The sequence below is a fragment of the Dipteris shenzhenensis genome, chromosome 11, assembly GCF_047967505.1.
Source record: "Dipteris shenzhenensis isolate YYH24624 ecotype China chromosome 11, Dip_SZ_1.0, whole genome shotgun sequence".
Taxonomy (NCBI): Eukaryota; Viridiplantae; Streptophyta; class Polypodiopsida; order Gleicheniales; family Dipteridaceae; genus Dipteris; species Dipteris shenzhenensis.
The window spans coordinates 33,796,221-33,817,015 of record NC_141606.1 but is presented as its reverse complement, the minus strand read 5'-3'; the positions used below and the strand labels follow the sequence as shown (position 1 = coordinate 33,817,015).

Sequence of the window (20,795 nt, the reverse complement as noted above, 5' to 3'; positions counted from 1 at the left end):
GAAGTTCCACACCAGTCTCCTCAACCGGGCTACACATGATCTCGAGAAACACCAGCAAGAGGCCACATACCAAGCAGTGGCAAGAAGGACCTGGTTGACCACAAGGGCCCTGCCTGCCAAGGATAGCCGAGCCGTGCTCCAGAAAGCTAGCTTCCGTCGTATGGAGGCTAGGACCGGCAAGAACTGCTGAGCCGACGTGATGTCCAGGCCTACCTGGAATCCCAGGTAACGTGTCGTCTGTCCTCTAGGGATCCAGCGAAACCCCAGGAAAATACCCCACTGTGAGCTGGCTCCCGGATCCGTAAGGAAACCAACTGACTTATGCCAGTTGATTTTCGCCCCAGCGGCTAGGCAAAAAACCTCTAGGGATAGTCTCACTCGCTACAGTGACTCGATATCATCCTGCACATATAGGGCTGTGTCGTCTGCATACTCGGAGTCCAGAAGTTCTGCATCATCTCGAATAGGGAGACGCATCCCGCGAAGACCAGTGGTACGGGTTCGTAGAAAGTGGGTCATGGCCTCCGCAAAAAATAGGAAGAGGTAGGGCGCTAGCGGACAGCCCTGATGCACCGAGCGCTCGAGGGTGAATCTCTCCCCCATCCTGCCACTGATGATAACCTGACTGGAGACTGACCTATAGAGGCTAGCAATACCTCTGATCCACTCGTCCAGGCTACCGAACCAAGAGAGGGTACCTTCCAAGAAGGACCAGTCTACCCTGTCGTACACCTTCTCAAAGTCAAGGAGAAGTATGGCAAGGTGCTGGCTACTGTGCTGGGCCCACTCCGTCGCCTCTGAGAAAGTGAAGATGTTGTCCAAAATGCTGCGATCTTGGACAAAACCAGTCTGGGTGTCATGGATCAAGTCGTGTAGCAGGGGGCGGATGCGGCTACTGATCATCTTGGCGAGGATTTTGTAGGCAGTCGGGAGGAGGGTGATAGGGCGCCACTGTTTGATCTCCTGACGGTCCCCCCCTTTGGGGATGAGGCATATCAAGCCTGTCGCAAGGCTCTTTGGCATCTGTCCGCTGGAGAAGATATGCTGGAAGGCTGCGAGCAAGGGCCGGTGGATCTGCTCCCAAAAGGTGGTGAAGAAAGCTCTGGAGAGGCCATCCTTACCTGGGCATTTCTACCTATGAATAGCGCTCACCGCATCCTGCATCTCCGCCACGGTGAAAGGAACGAGAAGGGAGTCACTCATGCTAGGCTGCACGAGCCGCGGTGTAGACCTCCACACCTCCTCCCTGCATAGGCGGCCACGAGGGTCTGGGGGCTCTTGCTGGAACAATGATCTATAGAAATCTATCGCTAAGTCTCGGACCTCGTCTGAATCTGTCCTGACACTACCATCCTGCACTCTAAGAGATTGGAGTTGTTCCCCTGTTGACCTCTGACCATGAGTCCTGAAGAACTCTCTACATATCCTGTCGCCTTTCCTAGCCCAGAAGGACTTGGAAGCATGAAACGAGAACTTTGAGCGTCGCTGGGTGATCTCATCTAGCATGGCTCGGGCCCGAACCTCCTGTTGTCTGAGCTCCTCAGAGCCTGGAGAAGACTGCTGCATCCGCTGAATCGAGGCGAGATCTCGACTTAGACCCCTCTCCTTCGCCCAACACTGCTGCCTGACCTGAATCGCCTCCTGCTGATAGATGAGGCTAGACTCAGCAAGCGCCTGAGCTACCTGTGCTGCCATATCCCCGGTGGGGTCCCAATCCTGCTCCCACAGGTCCACTATCCTGTTGTGAACCGCTGCTCTGAAGTAGATGGAGTTTGGGATCCGACATGAGCGTGGAGGTGAGGAGTGAGAGGCTGAGTCCAGGACTAGGATGACTGGGGCATGGTCTGAGAGTGTCGTCCATGGAACCACTCCTGACTCTCCACCTCTGCCAAGCGCCCAATCGCTGACATAGAAACGGTCCAGCCGCTCCAGAAGTCTGCCTCCCTCCCTCCTGTAACCCCAAGAGAAGTCCAGACTCCTTGTCCATCTGCGAAAAGTAGGCTCCCTCCAACTGTCCTCCCACTGCGAATAGGAAGGAGTCCCAATCTGCTTGCTCTGCTTGAGCTATATCGAGGAACTCTGGGCTTCGTCCCTGCTGATCCTCTAGGGTCTCAAGGTTGTTGAAGTCCCCTCCTACAATCCAAGAATCCATCTCTGGCAACAAGTCTGTCAAGGATCTCCAAAAAGCGGCTCTCTGTCTGAGATTGGTCGGGGCATAGATATTGAGGATGCCGATACGGGATCCCTCAATATTCAAGCCCACCCAAAGTGCACGTCCTGGGATCAGAGTGCCAAAACCACACACATGCTGAATGAGAGAAGCGTCAATGGAGGTACAGACGCCCCCGCTCCTCCCCTGCTCGCCAATCGAAGATTCCCAGTAGGTGTGGGAGCGTCCTGTGAGGACCTTCCCACAAATATTGGTCTGAGAAGCCGAAAGCTTGTGTTCCTACAATAGGAGCACATCTACCCTTCCCACCAAAGCTGGCTGGAGCTCCTGTCTGAGCACCATCTTCCTGGGGTCGTGGGTTCCTGATGAGTGGAACCCATTGACGTTCCAAGAGATAATGCGTATACTCATGAGGAGGGAAGGTGGGCCACAAACAACTGTCTGCTTGCGGTCGATGTCGAGGTGGTCGGAGGATGTCCCAGTGTGCAGACGAAGGCGCTTCTGTGAGGGTTTCGAAGGAGAGGCCGGATCATCGGACCCATCCTCTAAAACCTTCAACAAGGGGGAGAGGCCCTTCATCCCATGGTGGTAGGCTCTCTCTAACTAGCTCGATGCCTCTGCCAGGGAAATACTGTAGAAGCCCGCTACCTCTGAGGTCCTCCACGGGCGGAGCCCTTTTGCATAGACCCACTCCAAAGGTGGCCGAATAATGACCAAGAGGCGGAAACGTTTGGTGTTGTGGCGCCATCTCAAACGAACGTCACCCTCCTTCCACGGCTGCTGAAGAAGCTCTGCTACTCTGCTACCAATCCAGTCCTGCACCTGCTCCTGGGACTGATCTCGTATCGTCTCCCAAACATAATCATTTGTCCATTGCTCATTCCCTTCACTGGAGATAGTGAAGGAATAGCTAGGTCCATCGTGAGGGGCAAGGAAGGACACCTTACCCTCCGCCCCCTTGCGGAGGAAGAAGATTCGGTGCGAGAATATGCTAATAGTGGGAGCGGAGTCTTTCCAATCCTTGCGGGTATCTTCAAATCCCTCATACATAGCATTATAAACTAGTTGAGCCTCAAGCGAGGCATGCACAGGGTCATCCTGACCCAAATCCTGCTTTTGCTTCTTCTTGTGCGAGTAAGACTTCACTAAAGCCATGAAGAAAGGTAAGCTGAAAGTAAAAGACTACAAAAATAAAACCCAAAAGGAGAGAGAGCTAAATGTACAGGACAAGGGAAGAAAGCTAGGAGAGGCGAAAAGCAAAAGCACACACATGGACTCGCGAGGAAAAGAACGAAGGGAAGAGAAGGAAAGCAGAGGAGGGCTGGCGACCAAAGCACATGGAAGGGGAAAAAACTTTGATCCATACAGGTCGTACATGCTGTACGGAACTGTACGACCAACATGAAGGTACGGATAGCAACAAGACAGCGGGTCTGAATGGAAGCTGGACAATATAGCAAAGACACGCATGAGGTTTTCAGTACAGATGATTGACACTATACGGACGATTGACAGAAGCAGGGCAGTATGACTGAGTCTATCACATTTGAGAAACTCTGTATGGATGAAAACCTGACGACGAAACCCTGCTCCTGACAACGAAACCCTGCTCCTATATGGGAAATGTACGGACGGAAGCTGTTGGTCGGGGGCCTGAAGGTCGACCCTCCTACACTCTCTCAACACACCCCACACCCACGCGCGTGTGCGCACACACACATACACACTTTTTTTTAATAAAAATTTTTGAAATCTTTGATTGCTTTATTACAATATAGCTAGCTAGAAAAGATGTCCATGTAGGATAAATATGCAATGAGTTTGCAAACAATCGAAGAGCGATTGTTGCAAGGAACGACGGAAAAAGACAAAAGTAGAAAATACTGGATCACCAAAGACTTTCCAGAGAGTCTAGAGTGCCCAATAGCGAACCCAAGTAAAGAACAAGGCAAAATCTGGCCATTTGGGATATATCTCAAACAACCAAAATTGCTTTCCAAAAATAGCCTGAAATCTCAATCTCAATCTGTCGTGAAGAATACCCAAGAAATTCTGTGTCTCAGAGCAATTCCAAAAGATATGAGATACAGATTCCCGGGGAGCTAAACACCGACGACAGATAGCAGGAGCAATACGTTGATAGGATAAAACCTGTATAGCAGGAGCAATACGTTGATAGGATAAAACATGTATCAAGTTTTTGAGCACTGTATATAGCTATGGGTAGGCACATAGCTGTACACATCTAGGGTAGGTGTGGGCTTTTGGCATTTGTGGATTTTTCTTTCACAAGCATGATGGACTGATGTATAGTTTTTTTGAGACAATAAAGTATGTTTTGCAGGGACTTCATGGGAAATGATGAAATGCAATGTGGTTGTACCAGACTTCCAGAGCAAGGGTGTCCAGTGTGTGGTCAAGCGAAATGTTTTTGGGGTCATGTAAAGTCAAGTCATGAAGGGTTTTTTTATATTTTCCTGAGTCAATGTGCACTTGCATGTTACAGGAATTTGATATGTTATGGTGTCCATGTCAAAGGGCTTTTCATGTGTGTGTACGGGGTTGCATGCAAGCTTTAATGTGCATGCTAATGTGTGTGGGAATTGTGTGACTAAAGGTCCAAAATGTGGATTTAATGTGATTTGGGAGAAATGTCTTGAGAGTGGTAAAATGTCACTGATGAGGTGGCAAATTAGGCTGAGGTGGCTGGACTGATTGGAAAGGCATCCTGCTCATGCAAAGGTGGCTATGTGATGGATGAAGGGGAGCTTCTAGACTATGAGCTGGAGCTATGTGAAGATGGCGGCTGGAAGTTGATCGGGTTTTTTGCTGGAAGGATCTTACGTTGCACTTGACGAAGGCTTCTTGAAGAGTTGGGGGAAACAACTAGATGGATGGCAGAGGCTCGTAGTGGAAGGGAGGTTGTGTGAGAACAGGAAATCTGGAAATGGGAGCTTTTGCGACTACGGGAGTCCATGAGTCCCATGGCTTGTGTGATGACGGGAGATTTTCTCTGTTGGCTATCTTCACGTAAAGGTGGAAGCATGAAGTACGTAAGATCTATTGAAAGTGTCGACAACGGCTGCTCTTGAGAGGCTGGAATACATTGTTTGTGGAGATCGTGTGCACCACGTCCAGGGGAGAAGCTACTGCGATGATGGAGTTCCTGATACAAGATAGTTGATCGATAGTTGCATGTGAGCTAGAAGCTTGTTCGGAGAGTGCAAGCTTGTAAGTGACGAACGAGTCATTGACTATTGCTTTGGCTGGAGTTCTTGACACGGCGGGCCAGGATCATCATGCTAAGGAGGGCATGTGATTATAGGTTAGGCTGCCGTATTTGAAGAGAGCTATGGATGCTGAGGCTTGATGACAGAGAAGGCGATACTGTGGTGTCGCTACTATGCAGGCGTTAAGGAGAAGAGAGATGCAGGTGCTCTATGAGCAAGTACAGGAGCTGTGAGGCAGTTATCTTTGCGTGGAGGACCTTGGGCGACAAGGAAGGTGATGTTGTGGCGCTGTCTTGATCATATGCCAAGCTACGAGCTGCCTACTCTTGTTGGGAGCCTAAGAGACGGGCTGTTTGCTTTTGTTGGAGTCTTGGGGTGCTTGGCTGTGAATCTCGACTGCAATTTTGGAGTAGACAGATTCTGAATGCTCCGTGATGATAAGAGAGGCCGTGTTGCTGGTTTTCTCCACATGAAGGAGATGTTGTGGCGCAGTTATGACTATGTGAAGAATTACGAGCTGTTGTTCTTGATGGAAGCTTAGGAGTGTGGGCTGTGGGTTCATAGTATTCTGAGGCTGACTGTTTCTTGAGTTTTGGGGGGAAGTTCAGTTTTCGGGCTGTGTAGCCTTTTGGTTCTCTTTGAGTCTGTGTGATCTATGTTCAGTCAGTTTTTGTGGGGGGTTTGTCTCGGTGCCTAATACAAAGACACCTGCTCTGGAGCCTGGCACATAAGCTCATCATCTACGGGCCCACATTGCAGCTGATCCCTATGAAGTCTCAGCTATCTGCCGTGGTGAAGTACATAATTCCTGGTTGTCTTTCCTTTTTTTTCTTATCAACATCTACAAGATAAAAGCTGTCCTGACGTACAACCCCCAGCAGAACACGCCATAAAAAGACTTGTTGGTGTAAAGGAAGCTTAGAGTGCCAAATTTGCTTTAATCTCTTTCTCCACCATATGAGTGGACAATGCAATGCCCAAATTTGATTAGCTCTGTCTGACACCCAAGGTGGTGACAACAAAACTTTATATAGAGAAGAGACTGTGATATGAGACAGCTTCAAAGGACGAATAGAAGAATATAAAGGAAGAAGAGTCTAATCCTGAAGCTTGTCTCGAAACTCTAATGGTGGTACTGGCTGAAATGGGTGAATCATTTGAGAAATGACCTGCCATACTGGACGATAGTGCATGACCAAACCATATATTGCAGTAGCCAAAGGGAAAGATAAAATAATGCCATCATCATTGATAACATCTGCAACAACTGCAATCCCTTTTGAATTAAGAAAATAAGAGCATCGAGACTCTTGCAAAGCCAAGGGAGTAGAGAAAGCCCACGACCAATGGATGCTCTCCGCTCGCAAAGAGTTACCCTGTAAAGAGTCTCTTCCATTCCATGCCAAGTGTGAAAGAATATGCTTCCAATCAAAAAACATCTGAGAGGCCATAGGGAAACCTTTGATTTTGCCTTCAATACAGCCCTTTCTACCAGATCTTATTCATAATACGCAGACAGGTTTTGTGCATGGCAGGAGCATCTTTGATAACATCTTCTCATTTTGGGAGGCTTCGGATTGGGCCATGCATCATAGATCTATGATAGATTGCCACCTATGAAAGACTAGCACCTAACCCCGGGTCAATTAATGGCCACAGGCTCGCCATTCTACTCTTGGATTTTGAGAAAGCTTATGACAGGGTAGATTGGGGCTTTCTAGAGTGCACACTTACTCGTTTTGGCTTCTCAGATACTTGGATCAGAGGGGTGTCAGCCCTCTACAGATCAGCCTACAGCCAGGTTCTTATTGGTGGAGTTAGGGGGGGACAGGTTTCAAATTACTAGATCAGTCCATCAGGGATGCCCCTTAGCCCCCTTTTTATTTCTTTTTGTGGCTGAGGCTATGAGCTATTACATTAGAGCTCATGCTGGGATTGTGGGGCTCAGGCTTCCTCTAAGGCAAGAGGATGAGCTCTTAGACAGTGAATTGGCAGATGATACGGCTGTTTTTTTGGATGCCTCTCCACAAACACTGAATTCATTCAGGATGGCATTGGATTTGTTTTGCATTGCGGCAAGTGCACACTTAAATTGAAACAAATCCAATGGTTTTTGGATCAACGATGAGGACACTCCAGTATGGGAGATTGACATAGGATTCACTTGGATTCAGAGGGGAGTCTCCGTCAGGTATTTAGGATGCCAGGTTGGGGTGGGTATCAGGAGGAAACTCATCTATTGGAGTTCAGCCAGACTTGACCTTGCATCCAGAGTTGTGGTTGTGAACCAGGTCTTATTGGCCACTGTCTTGTTTGTCTGCTCATGTTGGTGCAGATCTAGAGGTTGTATTGCTCAGCTCATGAGACCTATCAGAAACTTCCTATGGAGTAATTTAGATGGCACCTCAGATGTTGTAGCCACGGTGGCTTGGGAGACCCTCATTCTCCCCACAGGAGAAGGAGGTTTCAATATTATTGATCCGAACTTGCAGTGTATGGCCTTACTCTATAAGTTTGTAGTGCGTGGATTGATGCCTGGACAGGAGCCCTGGAAGGATTTTTTCTCACGCAACATTCGGTCTTGTGCCCCTTCTCATTAGGGAGATTGGTTGGACAGCAGCAGATGGATCTTTACCTCAGCCCATGTCAAATCTCCCCCTTCCCCTCTCATAGCTGCTATTCTGAAAGCTTGGGGCTGCTTCAGAAACACACCTCGCAGAGTTCCACCCAACTCTCGTGAAGAAATTCACAGACATCTAGTGATGTGGAATGACTTGATTTTGGATCATCATGGCAGGCCACTTGGAGTGTCACATTATATGCAGTGGTCTAGATGGGAGAGGGGACCTACCTCTATGGTAGGCGCTTGGCAGGCCTTTATGAGACTTCCAGAGGATCAGAGACTTTTAGCAGTTGGCCACCTCAGAGGGAGTGCACTCAGGATACAGCAGATATACATGTAGCCATTCCGCCAGAGTGGATTGATACAGATGACATGCCGCTTACAGAGTCCACTTGGTGGAGAGCATTTTCAGGGACGGGCATTCCGTTACAGATCCTATTCTCCTTGCGCTGGGGTCTTGGAGACTCTGGCTGTATGGTGGTTTCCCTATTAGGTTCTTGCAGTGGGACCTAGGGTAGTGGGAATGGATTGATGAGGGGCACCGAGAGAAGAGCTTCCCCTTATTTCGCTACACAATTAGAAATGCTTGAAGATTTCAGCTCAGCAGTAGAGGTTGGAGGTCCTCCAAAGCGCCACATTGGGATAGTTTTCAGATTTCCGCAGTTGTGCGGAAGAACTTTTGGCGTAGGCTTTGGAAATCCCTCAGGAATAGAAAGATCACTCTTTTCTTTTGGCTTTCTATTCATGGAGGGATTGCAGTGAACCTGTGGAGATCCAGGTTCGGGGCTGATCCTACTTATCCTCGTTGTCACTTGGCAGTTGAGTCACTACAGCATTGCCTTTGGAAGTGTAGACAGGCGAGGACGATCCGGAAAGGTGTTGCTAGGATTTTCAGCATCTTTCATACAGTACCTTTCTATATTGGGGTTCAGTGGCTTGGTTATCTCTTACTGGCCCACAGGTGTTTTTCTAGGGACATGATCCAGATCCAACTTTCATTATACGGCGACACTCAGTGGAGTTGTGTTCCCTCCAGGATGTTCCCTTCACTCCTTTTAGAGCTGATCATGCCTCAGTAGACACATCTTGGGAGATTTTGGCTAGCATTGCAGCTTGGCATATTTGGAGAGCCAGGTGTACAGAGGTGATGGAGAGTATCCAGGTTCACCCTTCCCAGACTATGGCCAGTATTTGGACCGACACAATACACACTCTGGGATCCTCCAAAGCAGCCACAGCTAGGAGAGTTACTTTTTTCAGAGTTTGGAGAGGATCTCCCTTCTTCTCTGAGTCTCCTTCAGGGTTGAGATGGCATTTTCAGCCTCCGCCTTGGATCTTTATTAGCTCATTTTGAGCTGTTTTTTTCCCTCATGCATTGCATGATGTACTCCTGCATTTGAGCTTGCTCTTGCGGTCTTCATTCATACTTAATGAAGTAATTTTCTTGCAAAAAAAAAAAAACCAAATGCAGTAGTAGTGATGTGGACCAATAAGGAATGCATCATAGCCGCCCAAGGCTGATTGTCTTGAAGAAACTGAAGCATCATCTTACCTTTATGATCTAAAATGTACACATGTATATTAAGAATATTCAACCCTCCATGCAAATTGGGCGAGCACAATCTCTGTACTGGAAGAATCCGCAAGCTTTTCTTGCCAGCCAGAAAATTTCCATAATGGTGGACATGAAGGAGGACAAATCCTTCTTAGTGAAAAAAATCAATGGCAGATAGAACTGAATATAAGATACCAAAATAGATTGAACAATGCGAAGTCTGACATGCAATGGCCGAGTAGCCAATTTCCAATATTCCAGTTTTTTCTTCAATTTAGCAAGAACCCAGTCAATCTATTGGCGACGGGTAATGCTCCAACCTAAAGGATATCCAAGATGACGTATCAATTGAGTTGGCAGAACAATTTGCCCCGACCATAGCAACCTTTGCCAATCCTGGGTATGCAAAGGCAACAAACGGGATTTCTGAAAATTAATAGGTAGGCCAGCAGCCAGTCCATACAAAGAAAGAGCTTGCATTAGTGAAAAAAGATCACTTGGAGTGTTTTTTGACATGAAGAAAGAATCATCTGCATAAGCCTGAGCAACCAATGTGTGACTTGCAGGAATTTCCAGCCTATGTAATATATTTGTCGCCACCAAATGAGCAATATATTGAAGCATTGGATGTGTGAGCAATATATTGAAGCATTGGATGCGTGGCTATAGCATACAAAATAGCACTAAGAGGGCAACCTTGCCGGACTGAACATTTAAGTGTCTAGGATTCTGATAAATCTCTAGAGAGAATGCATGCAGCTTTGCTATCTTGATAAAGCCAAAAGATAACATGCTGTAATTTTTGACCAAATCCCAAAGCCTGCATAGTCTGAGCTATGAAGTCCCAAGCTATGGAGTCCCATTGAATGGTGTCAAATGCCTTTGTAATATCTACCTGCAGTGTAAGCACATCCTGCTCTGTATACTTGGCATACTCAATTCCAACATAAACATTTGCAATGTTATCAGTAATATGGCATTGTGGAATAAAGCCATACTATGCTGGGTGCAGGCCATCATGTAAATATTCCTTTATCCTTTCAACCACCATTTTGGTGATGATCTTGTATATTACTGGCATAAAGTAATGGGCCTCCAATCAGCTAAGGACTCACATATGGGCTTCTTACGAAGAAGTTTAACCAACCCTTTCGTCCAAGCAGCCGGCATACATTGATTTTGCCAAGCAGTATTAATCATTTGCAGCACAGGCATTTTCAGCAAATCCCAAAATGCCAAGAAAAATTCCACCGAGAGACCATCCCAACCAAGAGATTTCCATGTACCACACGATTTAACTACATCATTTAGCTCTTATTTAGTGAAAAGCTTCCAAATCCAAGGCATGTGCCAAAGAGACAATTGGAATGACATGCTGTAATAATTTTCCTCTCACTGTAATAACCTCTTGTGAGGGTAAATCTGCTTTTCCAAACTGAGAAGAAAAATGTCGAACACCAGCTGTAGCAAGCTGTGCCCTGGAAGAAGTCCAAGCACCATCTGATAACAACGCCTTGCAAATATTTTGAGAAGACCTTCCGTAATGCAGCCCTTTAAAAAAGGCTTTAAAGGAGCAACCTTTATCCAAAAAGGCTCTCTGTCTTGCACGTGTTTCCCATTTAGCTATTTTCCTATTGTCATTGCATTGCAAATGATATTTTGCCTAACACAAAATCTGATTTTCCTGATAAGAACGATTCCTGAGATGAACACACACACACACACGTATATATACATGTATGTATCTATGTATGTATATGCATACACACATACATACTTTTTTTTTGGGGTAAATCCATGATTATATTATCAGCAAAATTTACATGAGGGTCTCAAAAAAACAGAGAGCCTCAACATGATTATATATATGTATGTATGTATGTATATATATATATATATATATATACATACATATATATATATACATATATATATATGTATGTATATATATATATGTATATATATACATACATACATATATGTATGTATATATATACATGCATACATACATACATATATATGTGTGTGTGTTGATTGCAAATCGGACCTTGTTTCCTGAAGAAGAAGTTGCTGCACTTTTGTCCTCTCCTCAGGCTAATGCTTCATCCCAGGGCAGAGGCTCGGACATTGAGGTGGAAATGCAGACGTAGACAACCCGTTAGTTGCTGTACATACCTGTCCCATAAGTGTAAATATGCTTGATCATCTGAAGTGTGTTACTGTCAATGTACAGGGAATGTGTGATGGTCACAAATGGAAACTGGTATGGATGTATATCAGGCAATTGCAGCCTGATATAATTGCTTTGCAAGAGCATAATCAGCATATGTATGCTGGTCAAATAGGCCATTTTGCTGGTTATGATGTCTTCTATGCTGGAGAGCACTCCTTTTCTGGTGTGGCTTTTTTGGTAAAGCACGACCTTCAACCTGTTGTGGCTCTCAATGATCGCCATGGTAGATGGATTATTGTTCAATGCCTTGTTCAAGGGGAAATTTTTGAATTTGCATCAGTTTATGTCCCCCAGTCTTCTCGTGATAGAGCTTTGATCTGGGCTGCCATGCATACTTATCCATGGCGACAACATGCCTTCATTTGTGGTGACTTTAATAATGCCCCTCAATCGGGTGACAACACCTCAAGCCACACTCATATGTTGGCTTCTGAAACACAGGCATGGTCTGATTTTTTGCTTTAGTTGCGCCTGGTTGATCTCTGGAAGGAATTACAGCCCATGCTTCCCGGTTATACCTTTTAGCATAATGCTCAATCTTCTTATCGGGCACGCTTGGACAGATGGTATCAGATTGATCCACAGCATTGTGATGCCTTTACTTGTCAAATTTGGGTTGATCATGCTTTCACATATTCGGATCATGCTCCTCTTTGGTTGAGGCTTTCCTTACATGAATTTCCCACTGACAGATTGCCTTGCCGAAGGCTTTTGCTGATTAATAATAGTTATCTGGAGCATGCTGACTTTAAAGCCTTGGTCTCTGATGCTATTCAGCCTCTCTCTTGTCAGATACGCATTAGTTTGGATTATGCCTGGCAGGCTTTTGTTGCTCGGATGCAAGCAGTTATTCGAGATTATGGCAAATCCTATATGCAAGCCACAAGGGAGACTGTAGCACATGCCAAATTTACATGTCAGAGTTTGACTGAGCTTGCTCATCTTCGCCCTTTGTCTTCAGAGGAAAGCATGCTCTTATGCCAGGCTCAATTCTCTCTTCAATCTAATGATGGTAGAAAGCTTGCTAAATGGGAAACTCGATCCAGACAACGGGCATTTTTGGATAAAGGCTGCTCTTCCAAGCAATTTTTTAAGAGTTTACACTACAAAAGACAAGCTGCCAATATCTGTCGGATCCGGATGCCTGATGGTTCTTGGTCAACATCTCTCATTCAGAGCTTGTTGATTCATGTGTGCAACACTTCTCTCATTTTGGGCATCTGGATACTCTTTCTCCTTGGGTCGTGTCTGCACGTCATCTTCTTTTGCAGCATGTTCATCCAATTCTGTCTGATGCTCAGGCTTTGGAACTTGAACATCCCTTCACTGAAAGGGAATTGTCTGATGCACTGAGATCCTGTGGCAGATGGAAATCTCCAGGATGGGATGGTCTCATTGTTGAATTTTTTCTTGCATTCTCGGATCTTCTTAAATTCACCTTGCTGCAAATGGTAAATACAGCATGGCAAAATCAGCAGATGCCTTTGTCATGGAAAAAGGGTCTTCTCAAGCTGATTCCAAAAAAGCAGCTATGTGATTCACTGGGTGATTGGAGGCCAATCACACTCATGCCAATCATTTACAAGATCATTGCCAAAATGGTGGTTGATCGGATTAAAGGTTATTTGCATGATGGGTTGCATCCCTCCCAATATGGCTTTGTTCCACGTCGCCATATCACAGATAACATTGCCAATGCTTATATTGGGATTGAATATGCCAAATAGACGCAGCAGGATGTTCTACTCTTGCAGGTAGATATTGCAAAAGCCTTTGACACAGTTCAATGGGATTTCATCTTGCAAACTATGCGAGCTTTGGGGTTTGGACAAAAAATGCAGCAGGTTATTTACTGGCTTTACAGAGATAGCAATGCGGCTTGCATTATCTCTAGGGATATCTCTGATGAGTGGACTCTTCGTTGTTCGGTCCGCCAAGGATGCCCTCTCAGTGCTTTACTATATGCCATTGCTACTCATCCTATGTTGCAATATATTGATCATCTTGTGGCTACAGGATCACTTCATGGCTTGGAATTGGATGCTAATCGCAGCATGGTTGCTCAAGCTTATGCTGATGATTCTTTCTTTACCCTGAAGAATACGCCCCATGATCTTGGTGCCTTGATGCAAGCCCTCTCTATTTATGGTTTGGCAGCTGGTCTTCATGTTAACTTTCAGAAGTCTAAGCTGCTCCCTTTGCATTCCAAAGACTGGCATAGTCTATTATGGCCCGGGAATATCATTCCACCCACTCAGTTTGTTCGTCATCTTGGTTACCCTTTGGGGTGGGAATTCACTCGTCGACAACAAACTGATTGGGTTTTGGCTAAGCTTCGGAAAAAGCTTGAGTATTGGAAACTGGCAACCTGGCCTTTGCACGTTCGTCTTCGAATAGTGCAGTCCATCCTTGTGGCATATATTCAATTTTACTTGCCATTGATCATGTTCACTAAGGTAGATCTTACATCTTTCATGTCTGTCTTTACGGAACTCTTCTGGCGATCCAAACATGGCAGAAAAAGTCTCAGGCTGCTTTCGATGCATCACATTTGTTCTCCCAAGATGCATGGTGGATTGAACATCACGGATATTCATGTGCATATTCTTGCCCACAGGGGGAAAATGTTGCTGCAATTTCTGCAAGGTGATCAGCCTTGGGCTCTTATGATTAGGACTATGGTCACTCATATCAGTATTTTTGCGTTTGGTCATTGGCAGCTCGATCACTGGGATTTCTTTTTTGGCTGCACTGATGGCACTTTGCCTGGATGCCCTTTTGTCTCCCGCTTGCTTCTTGACTGGAAGCATGTTCTTTCTCATCTGGAATGGAATGGACGGCAATCTTTGTTTGGGAATTCTTTGAGAGCTGAAAGCATTCACTGGTCGAAAGTCTTTCAGCCTCCCTTGGCTTTACAAGAACCTCGACGTTCCTACTTTGTCTCGTTTAAAGGCATCACCTTGGTTGCTGATGTTATAGATGATGTTGGTACTGTGCTCCCTTTTTCTCTAGCAGCCACTACATATGGATTGGGCTCTCATTATCGTCCTTTGTGGCGACAAATTACTTCTATGCTTTCGCCCTTTGTTCCAATTCCTCCTTTGGAACTCCAGGACCGACTGGAAGATTGGACTTTGACTTCTCCAGGGTCCTCTTCTCGTCCTTTGAGGCTATCTCAGATTACTGTACCTGCATTGTATAAAATCCTTTTGCCTCAACCTTGGGTTTCAGAGAGAGGTGATTCTGTTTGGCGAATGCATCGCCCAGCCAAGTGGTGGAGGAAAAGATTACAGCAACTTTGGGCCTATAAAGTACCGGTTCGGCAACAGGTTTTCTTTTGGCGAGTTCTTTTGGGAGTGTTTCCATCTGGACAGCTATTAGCTCATCGACACATTGCTCCTGCACTTTGCCATAGATGTTCTGCTTCTTCGGAGACTGTGCCTCACTTGTTTTGGCATTGTCCGTGCTCTCGTGAGTTTTTTGATCTGCTTCGACAGCACTTGTGAGCAAGATTCCCATCTGTTCTGTTTGGGAAGTTCTTCTGGCTATTTGGGTTTCATCCATCCAGACCGGAGTTTCATCTTTTCTTCGTTTGGGTTTGCCACTAGGCACTATGGACTATATGGACATATAGGAATTGTAAAGTCTTTGGTGATCCTACTTTCTCTCTGTTTGGCTTTTTTAGGTGTTCTCTGCAGCAATCTTTCTTTGATTGCTTGCAGACCCGCTGCATAGATCATGAGGTCTTTTTGGCATATACTGGGATTGTCAGTTGATGTAATTGTAGCACCTTTTTTTGAGGTTGCTACTCATATAATATAATCAATCAATGATTTCACCGAAAAAAAGAAAGCGTGTGTGACTCCTTATGCCTATTGGCAAGGGAGCCGAGGCAGGTTTGATAAAAGCTGCTATGGAGGGGGAGGCCGGGACAGAGGGAGGGGGGAAAGGGGGGAGGCGGGGGGAGGGGTGCGGGTGGTGAGGATGACCATAGCAAAAGTGGCAAGGGGGGGAGGAGGGGGAGGGGAGACCTCAGGAGGAGAGGGACGGCGGGAGAGGGGTCCAGAGGGGGAGGAGGGCAGGAGGGAATAGGGGCAGTCACAAGCCCGCGCTGCTGATCAAGCACACCTGGGCTCTGGATTCCCTTCTCTCAACTGCTGCCGAGCTACCCTCCGCTGCCATCGCAATGTCAAGAGCTCCTGAGGCACTCTACTAACGCAAGGGTGACTGTGGTCGCTGTACCTCCACTAATGGAGGATCACCTGGCTGAACCGTGACCCATGCTGCCAAGAGGGAGAGGTCTCCAACCAACGGCTCCTACGGCTGATCCTCTGCGGCTGCCTCTCATCCTGCTGTCTCTCTCTCTCTTTCTCTCTCCCCCTGCGTCTATCCCGTTGTCTGCGGGGTTTCGATCCAATTTACTTCGTTTCTTTTTCTTTTTTCCCACCTGGGTCCACTCTCCCTATGAAGGTGTCACCTAAGGGGTATGGGACTCCTGTTGCTCCTATCTGAAGGGGTGCTGGGCTCTGGCCTGCTAACCCTGCCTATCCTGCAGGGGTGGGGGGGAGGCTCTGGCTTGCTGACCCTGCCTGTCCCCTGCAGGGGTGGGGGGGAGGAGTCCGTCCCTAACCACGAGGGCAGTTTTGGGCTAGATGGCCCATTTACCTGCAACGAAGACACTGTCTTGGTAAACCAGAGATCTCCACTCTTAGACGAAGTGTACCTCCCTTGAGGGTCTTGAGGAGGATCAACTCTCGGTGGGACACTGGGCTCTCAACCACCAATTTGATCCTGGGGACCCCGTCATTTGCTACCACTGCAGCTGCTGAATCTGGTTGGGACTCTAGCACCATACCAAATGCTCTACTAATGGAGTAAAGAGTGGCTTTGTATCCCTTTGGGAGCCCCAAGAAGTGGAGCGTCATCAGGAATTGAGGAAGATGGTGTGTCATGTCCATGTCCTCCACTGTGAAGCCATGGTACCAAGGGAAAAGGTACACCAGATGCAGGCCAAGAAGGATGGGGCTCTTCTCCACAAGTGTCAAGGCGGTAGTAGGAGAGCTCGACTCGATGAGAAAGACGCCTCTTCCATAGACGGTGACCTCCTGGATGTGGTCTCCTTCTAGTGTCAAGCTCACCTGGATCCACTCTCTCACTTGTCTCCTTGTGGGAGTGAGGCCCACTATTTTGCCCACAACTGCCTTGTCTTGAAGTGACTCGACTGCATGCTGCACCTGTTGCTTGTCAACTGGAGAAAGGATAACCTTAACGGCTATGGGATTCGAGGGTGCTACCATAGAGCCCCTTTGGCCAGACCAAGGGTCACCACCATGATTTTCTTTCTCCAAACAAGCACAAAAACTCCCATTGCGAGGAAGGGAAAAACAAACAAAAAGCCTCCTGGACGGTGCGTGAGAAGCTGCCTCACCCCAAGAAAGGCTAGGGAGAGCCCTTGAAGAAAGAGGCGGGGCGGAAAAGGGAAAAAGAAAAAAGGAGGAGCGAAAATAGGAAAAAAGAAAAAAACGCTCCAAAAGAGAGCAGGCGGAGAAGGATGGGGGCCAGTAGGGGAGGAGGAAGACAAAGGGGACCGAGGGGGGAAGCAAGAAGGCAGGGGGAGGAGATGGAGGCAAGGGAGATGGGGGAGCAATGGCGGTGGAGGAGAAGGCGGCGGGGAAGGAGGAGGCAGGGAAGAAAGAGGCAGGAGGAGGAGATGGAGGCGGGCAGAAGGGATGGGGTGGAGAAGAAGGCGGGAGGAGGCGGGAGGAGGAGCTAGAGGCAGGCAGAGGAGGTGGTGGGAGGGAGAGATAACAGGAGGGTGGGGGAGATGAGGCAAAGGAAGAAGGCGGGGGCGGAGGAGGAGGAGGCGGAGATGGCCGGAGATGAATAAGGAGCACGAGGCGGAGGAGATGGAGGAAGGCAAGGGGGATGGGGGCAAAGGAAGAAGGCGGGAGGAGGAGATGGCTATGGTGAGGGAGGAGGAGGAGCAGCTCGGGAGCAGGGTGCAGTGCAGAAGGAGTGTTTAGAAGGTGAAATAGTTAAGTTTTGTTTCATCCCAATATCCTCCGATCCAAAAACAATCCCAGGCTCTCAGCCCACAAGAATGCTTATTGTCAGCAAAGATGTGGTTTTTGCTAAGAATGCAGCTTTACCTCGGATGGCCTTTGAAATATAGCCATCTATATATGCCTCTAATGTATTTGATTCCTTACTACGTCTCTTCCAATCAAATACAGATTTAGAACAGCAAATGCAAGGTTCAAATCCCAATGCTTCTAGCAATTCTCAGCCTCCTCAGATTGATGCCCATATTCGTCCTAATTTGCAGCAACTTGATAATGACAATGCTAATCTAAGGTGGATGCAACTAAGTGCACACATGATGAAGAGATAAACCATGGAAGCATAGACTCAAGTTCAATTAGGTCACAAGATTGAGACTTGTACTCATAAAGAGACTCTTGAGCTTGCTTGATTATATTGCTTGAAATGAACCTATACGAGTGGATACATACTTGCATTTGCTTACTCACATGTGGGATAAAAGCTCCATGCCATGTGGCATCATGCCCTTGCTTCATACCTTTAGTCATACCTTTGCCTCTATTTATGTGCTCATGGCACCACAACTCTCAACAACTCCCCTTGGTGCCAGGATGCATTGGCTACTGTAAGGTGGTCAAATGTGAGTTTGCAAAAGAAAAGTCCTATATTGCATACTTGCTACTTAAGGTGGTCAAATGTGGTGAACCTTCCATTATCTAGAGATATAAGTCAGGCACCTTTGACATAATATCATGTAACAGACTTTCATTTGATACATAACAAACTTGCTAGCCTTGTGCTCTCACCGCACTGTAGTGGCAAATTTTATGTAGGCGAACCCATAGAGCGTGGTTGGCTAACCTGGAAAAATGCTACACCTGAACCTAGTTAGTCTTGATGATCATAAGTCATATCTTGGCAGAACCAATGTTAAACTTCATTCCCAGTTGTTGTCACTTGCAGAGCTGCCAATTGTCCCTCCAACCACTTTGCTATGATCAATACTAAGTCACCAACATACAGCCGGATGGAAAACAGAGTCTATGCCAAAGCTAAACCCTGTCCTTCCCAAGCATCAATCAAAGAAACCAGCATTAATGCAGACCCCAGAGAGGGTAGAAGAAATACGGCATCCTGCTTCACACCAATGATGTTATTTACGTCCTCAAAACATGCCCTAAGCTGTAAATAAGCCTCTTGTATAAAATCATGACAGCCCATATGACTTCCCTCCTCCCCTCCCCACACTCCCTCCTTCCATGTTACTCCCCTTAGCTTTTGCTTGTGTTATGATTTCACCCATCATGTTTCCTATTACATTGCACAAATTGACACATGAATTTTTCTCATAAAATTTGATTGTGTGACACAAATTAACCTTCCCTATAAGTATACCCGGAAAAATGCATAGACATGATTTTGGATGCCTCAATATATACAAAAATAGAAGTAGGGCTGCTTGTAAACCTTTCTTTATTTATGTTTTTCTACACACACACACACACACAGCTTATACCATATAAAGTATTATAGTACTTGATAGAACCCATCCAGGAATACAAAGATTGCAATCAAACTATCTACTTGTAAGCTGCAAAATAGAAAGACTCACCTCCAACAGAGTTGCAAATAAGAAATGCATGGTCCTTCACTACTTCTGAACAAAATTCAAGGATTTGGTCTGCCCAGGACTCAAAGCTATATATTGTATTGGGAGGAGCACTCTTGGGGTTAGGTTTGTCAGAATAGCCATAGCCAAGAAGATCGATGGCATAAACCCTGTGCAGACTTGCAAGAACAGGTATATTCTTTCTCCAATGATCACTGCACAATTTGGACCATAATTGATGCTAGGTATCTCATAAGAAGACTAAACTATCTTTGAGAAACCAACATGAGAAAAAACAAGTGCTGAAGTTCGAAGACAACATGCAGCAATATCCAGCAACTAGAGAATATATAGACAATACAAGCAACTTAACAGTCAAATCATTCACATGTCATGGCCTTCTACCAAAAAATAAGCTATAGCTTCCAGCTAACTATGAAGTAGGTGAGAGATGGAAAATTCACAGTCATTATCGTTTCTAAAACATACATAAATATTGGTACTATAATTGGGAATTATCATTGATGATTATAATAAAAACAAAATCATACTGCATTCAATCATTCGTGTATGCAGTGCATGCACAGATTATTGAGAGACATGATGGCATTGGGTAGGAGAGAGGGGTGAACTAACATATATAGACTGAATTCGCAGCCAAAATATTAATCCATCACTTCCCATCAATCTAACTCACTAAAAATCTATCTAAAAACTGACCAATCTTTGGATAAATACTAAAATATCGGAATACACAAATGGACAAAACAAAGACATAATGCATATCACCATAAAGCTCTATGCTGAAGAAAACCAGTTGCCAATTATCTGCATATCTCGAAATATTACATCCTTCAACTCTCCTCCTTTATGATCAGCTATTCTCCCCCACACCCATCATTTCTCTGAAGTAATTAAGCTTAGCTTTACTGAATAGTTTACTGAGAATATCTGGTAATTAATCGTGTACTACGCCATATAAAAGCTCCAATTCTTTGTACGTGCCTTCTCGTGGACATAATGATAATGTAATTCTATGTGTCTAGTTCTTGTATGCAACACTGGATTCTTTGCAATCTGAAGAGAGAAAGAAAGAAAGAAAGAAAGTTTATTAAAGTCTTCGGAAGACCGATGGGTCTATGAGACTGTGAAAATCCTGATACAACGAGCTATGGTAGTGGAGCTACTAAATGAGCGTCCATACCAATGCAAAATGCAAAATGCAAAAAATGCAAAAAATGCAGAATGGCAGCACTAAGTCCTAAGTACAACATAGTCATGTCGATGGTCAACTATATATCAATCTCAGCATCATCATCAATATCATCATCAT

General features: G+C 45.9%; 1 protein-coding gene and 1 pseudogene across 2 annotated transcripts in view; both read right to left on the bottom strand.

Moving 5' to 3' along the window:
* The window catches only part of LOC147896943 (uncharacterized), a 61,844-nt pseudogene extending 44,736 nt beyond the window's left edge, over positions 1-17,108 (bottom strand).
* LOC147896942 (uncharacterized) overlaps positions 1-20,795 on the bottom strand; it is a 133,050-nt gene that overhangs the window by 75,301 nt on the left and 36,954 nt on the right. For both annotated transcript variants that reach the window (XM_087381663.1, XM_087381664.1), the window contains exon 3: positions 19,466-19,677. In XM_087381663.1, the coding sequence (XP_087237789.1) occupies positions 19,466-19,677 (212 nt within the window). The remainder of the gene's footprint in view (positions 1-19,465; positions 19,678-20,795) is intronic.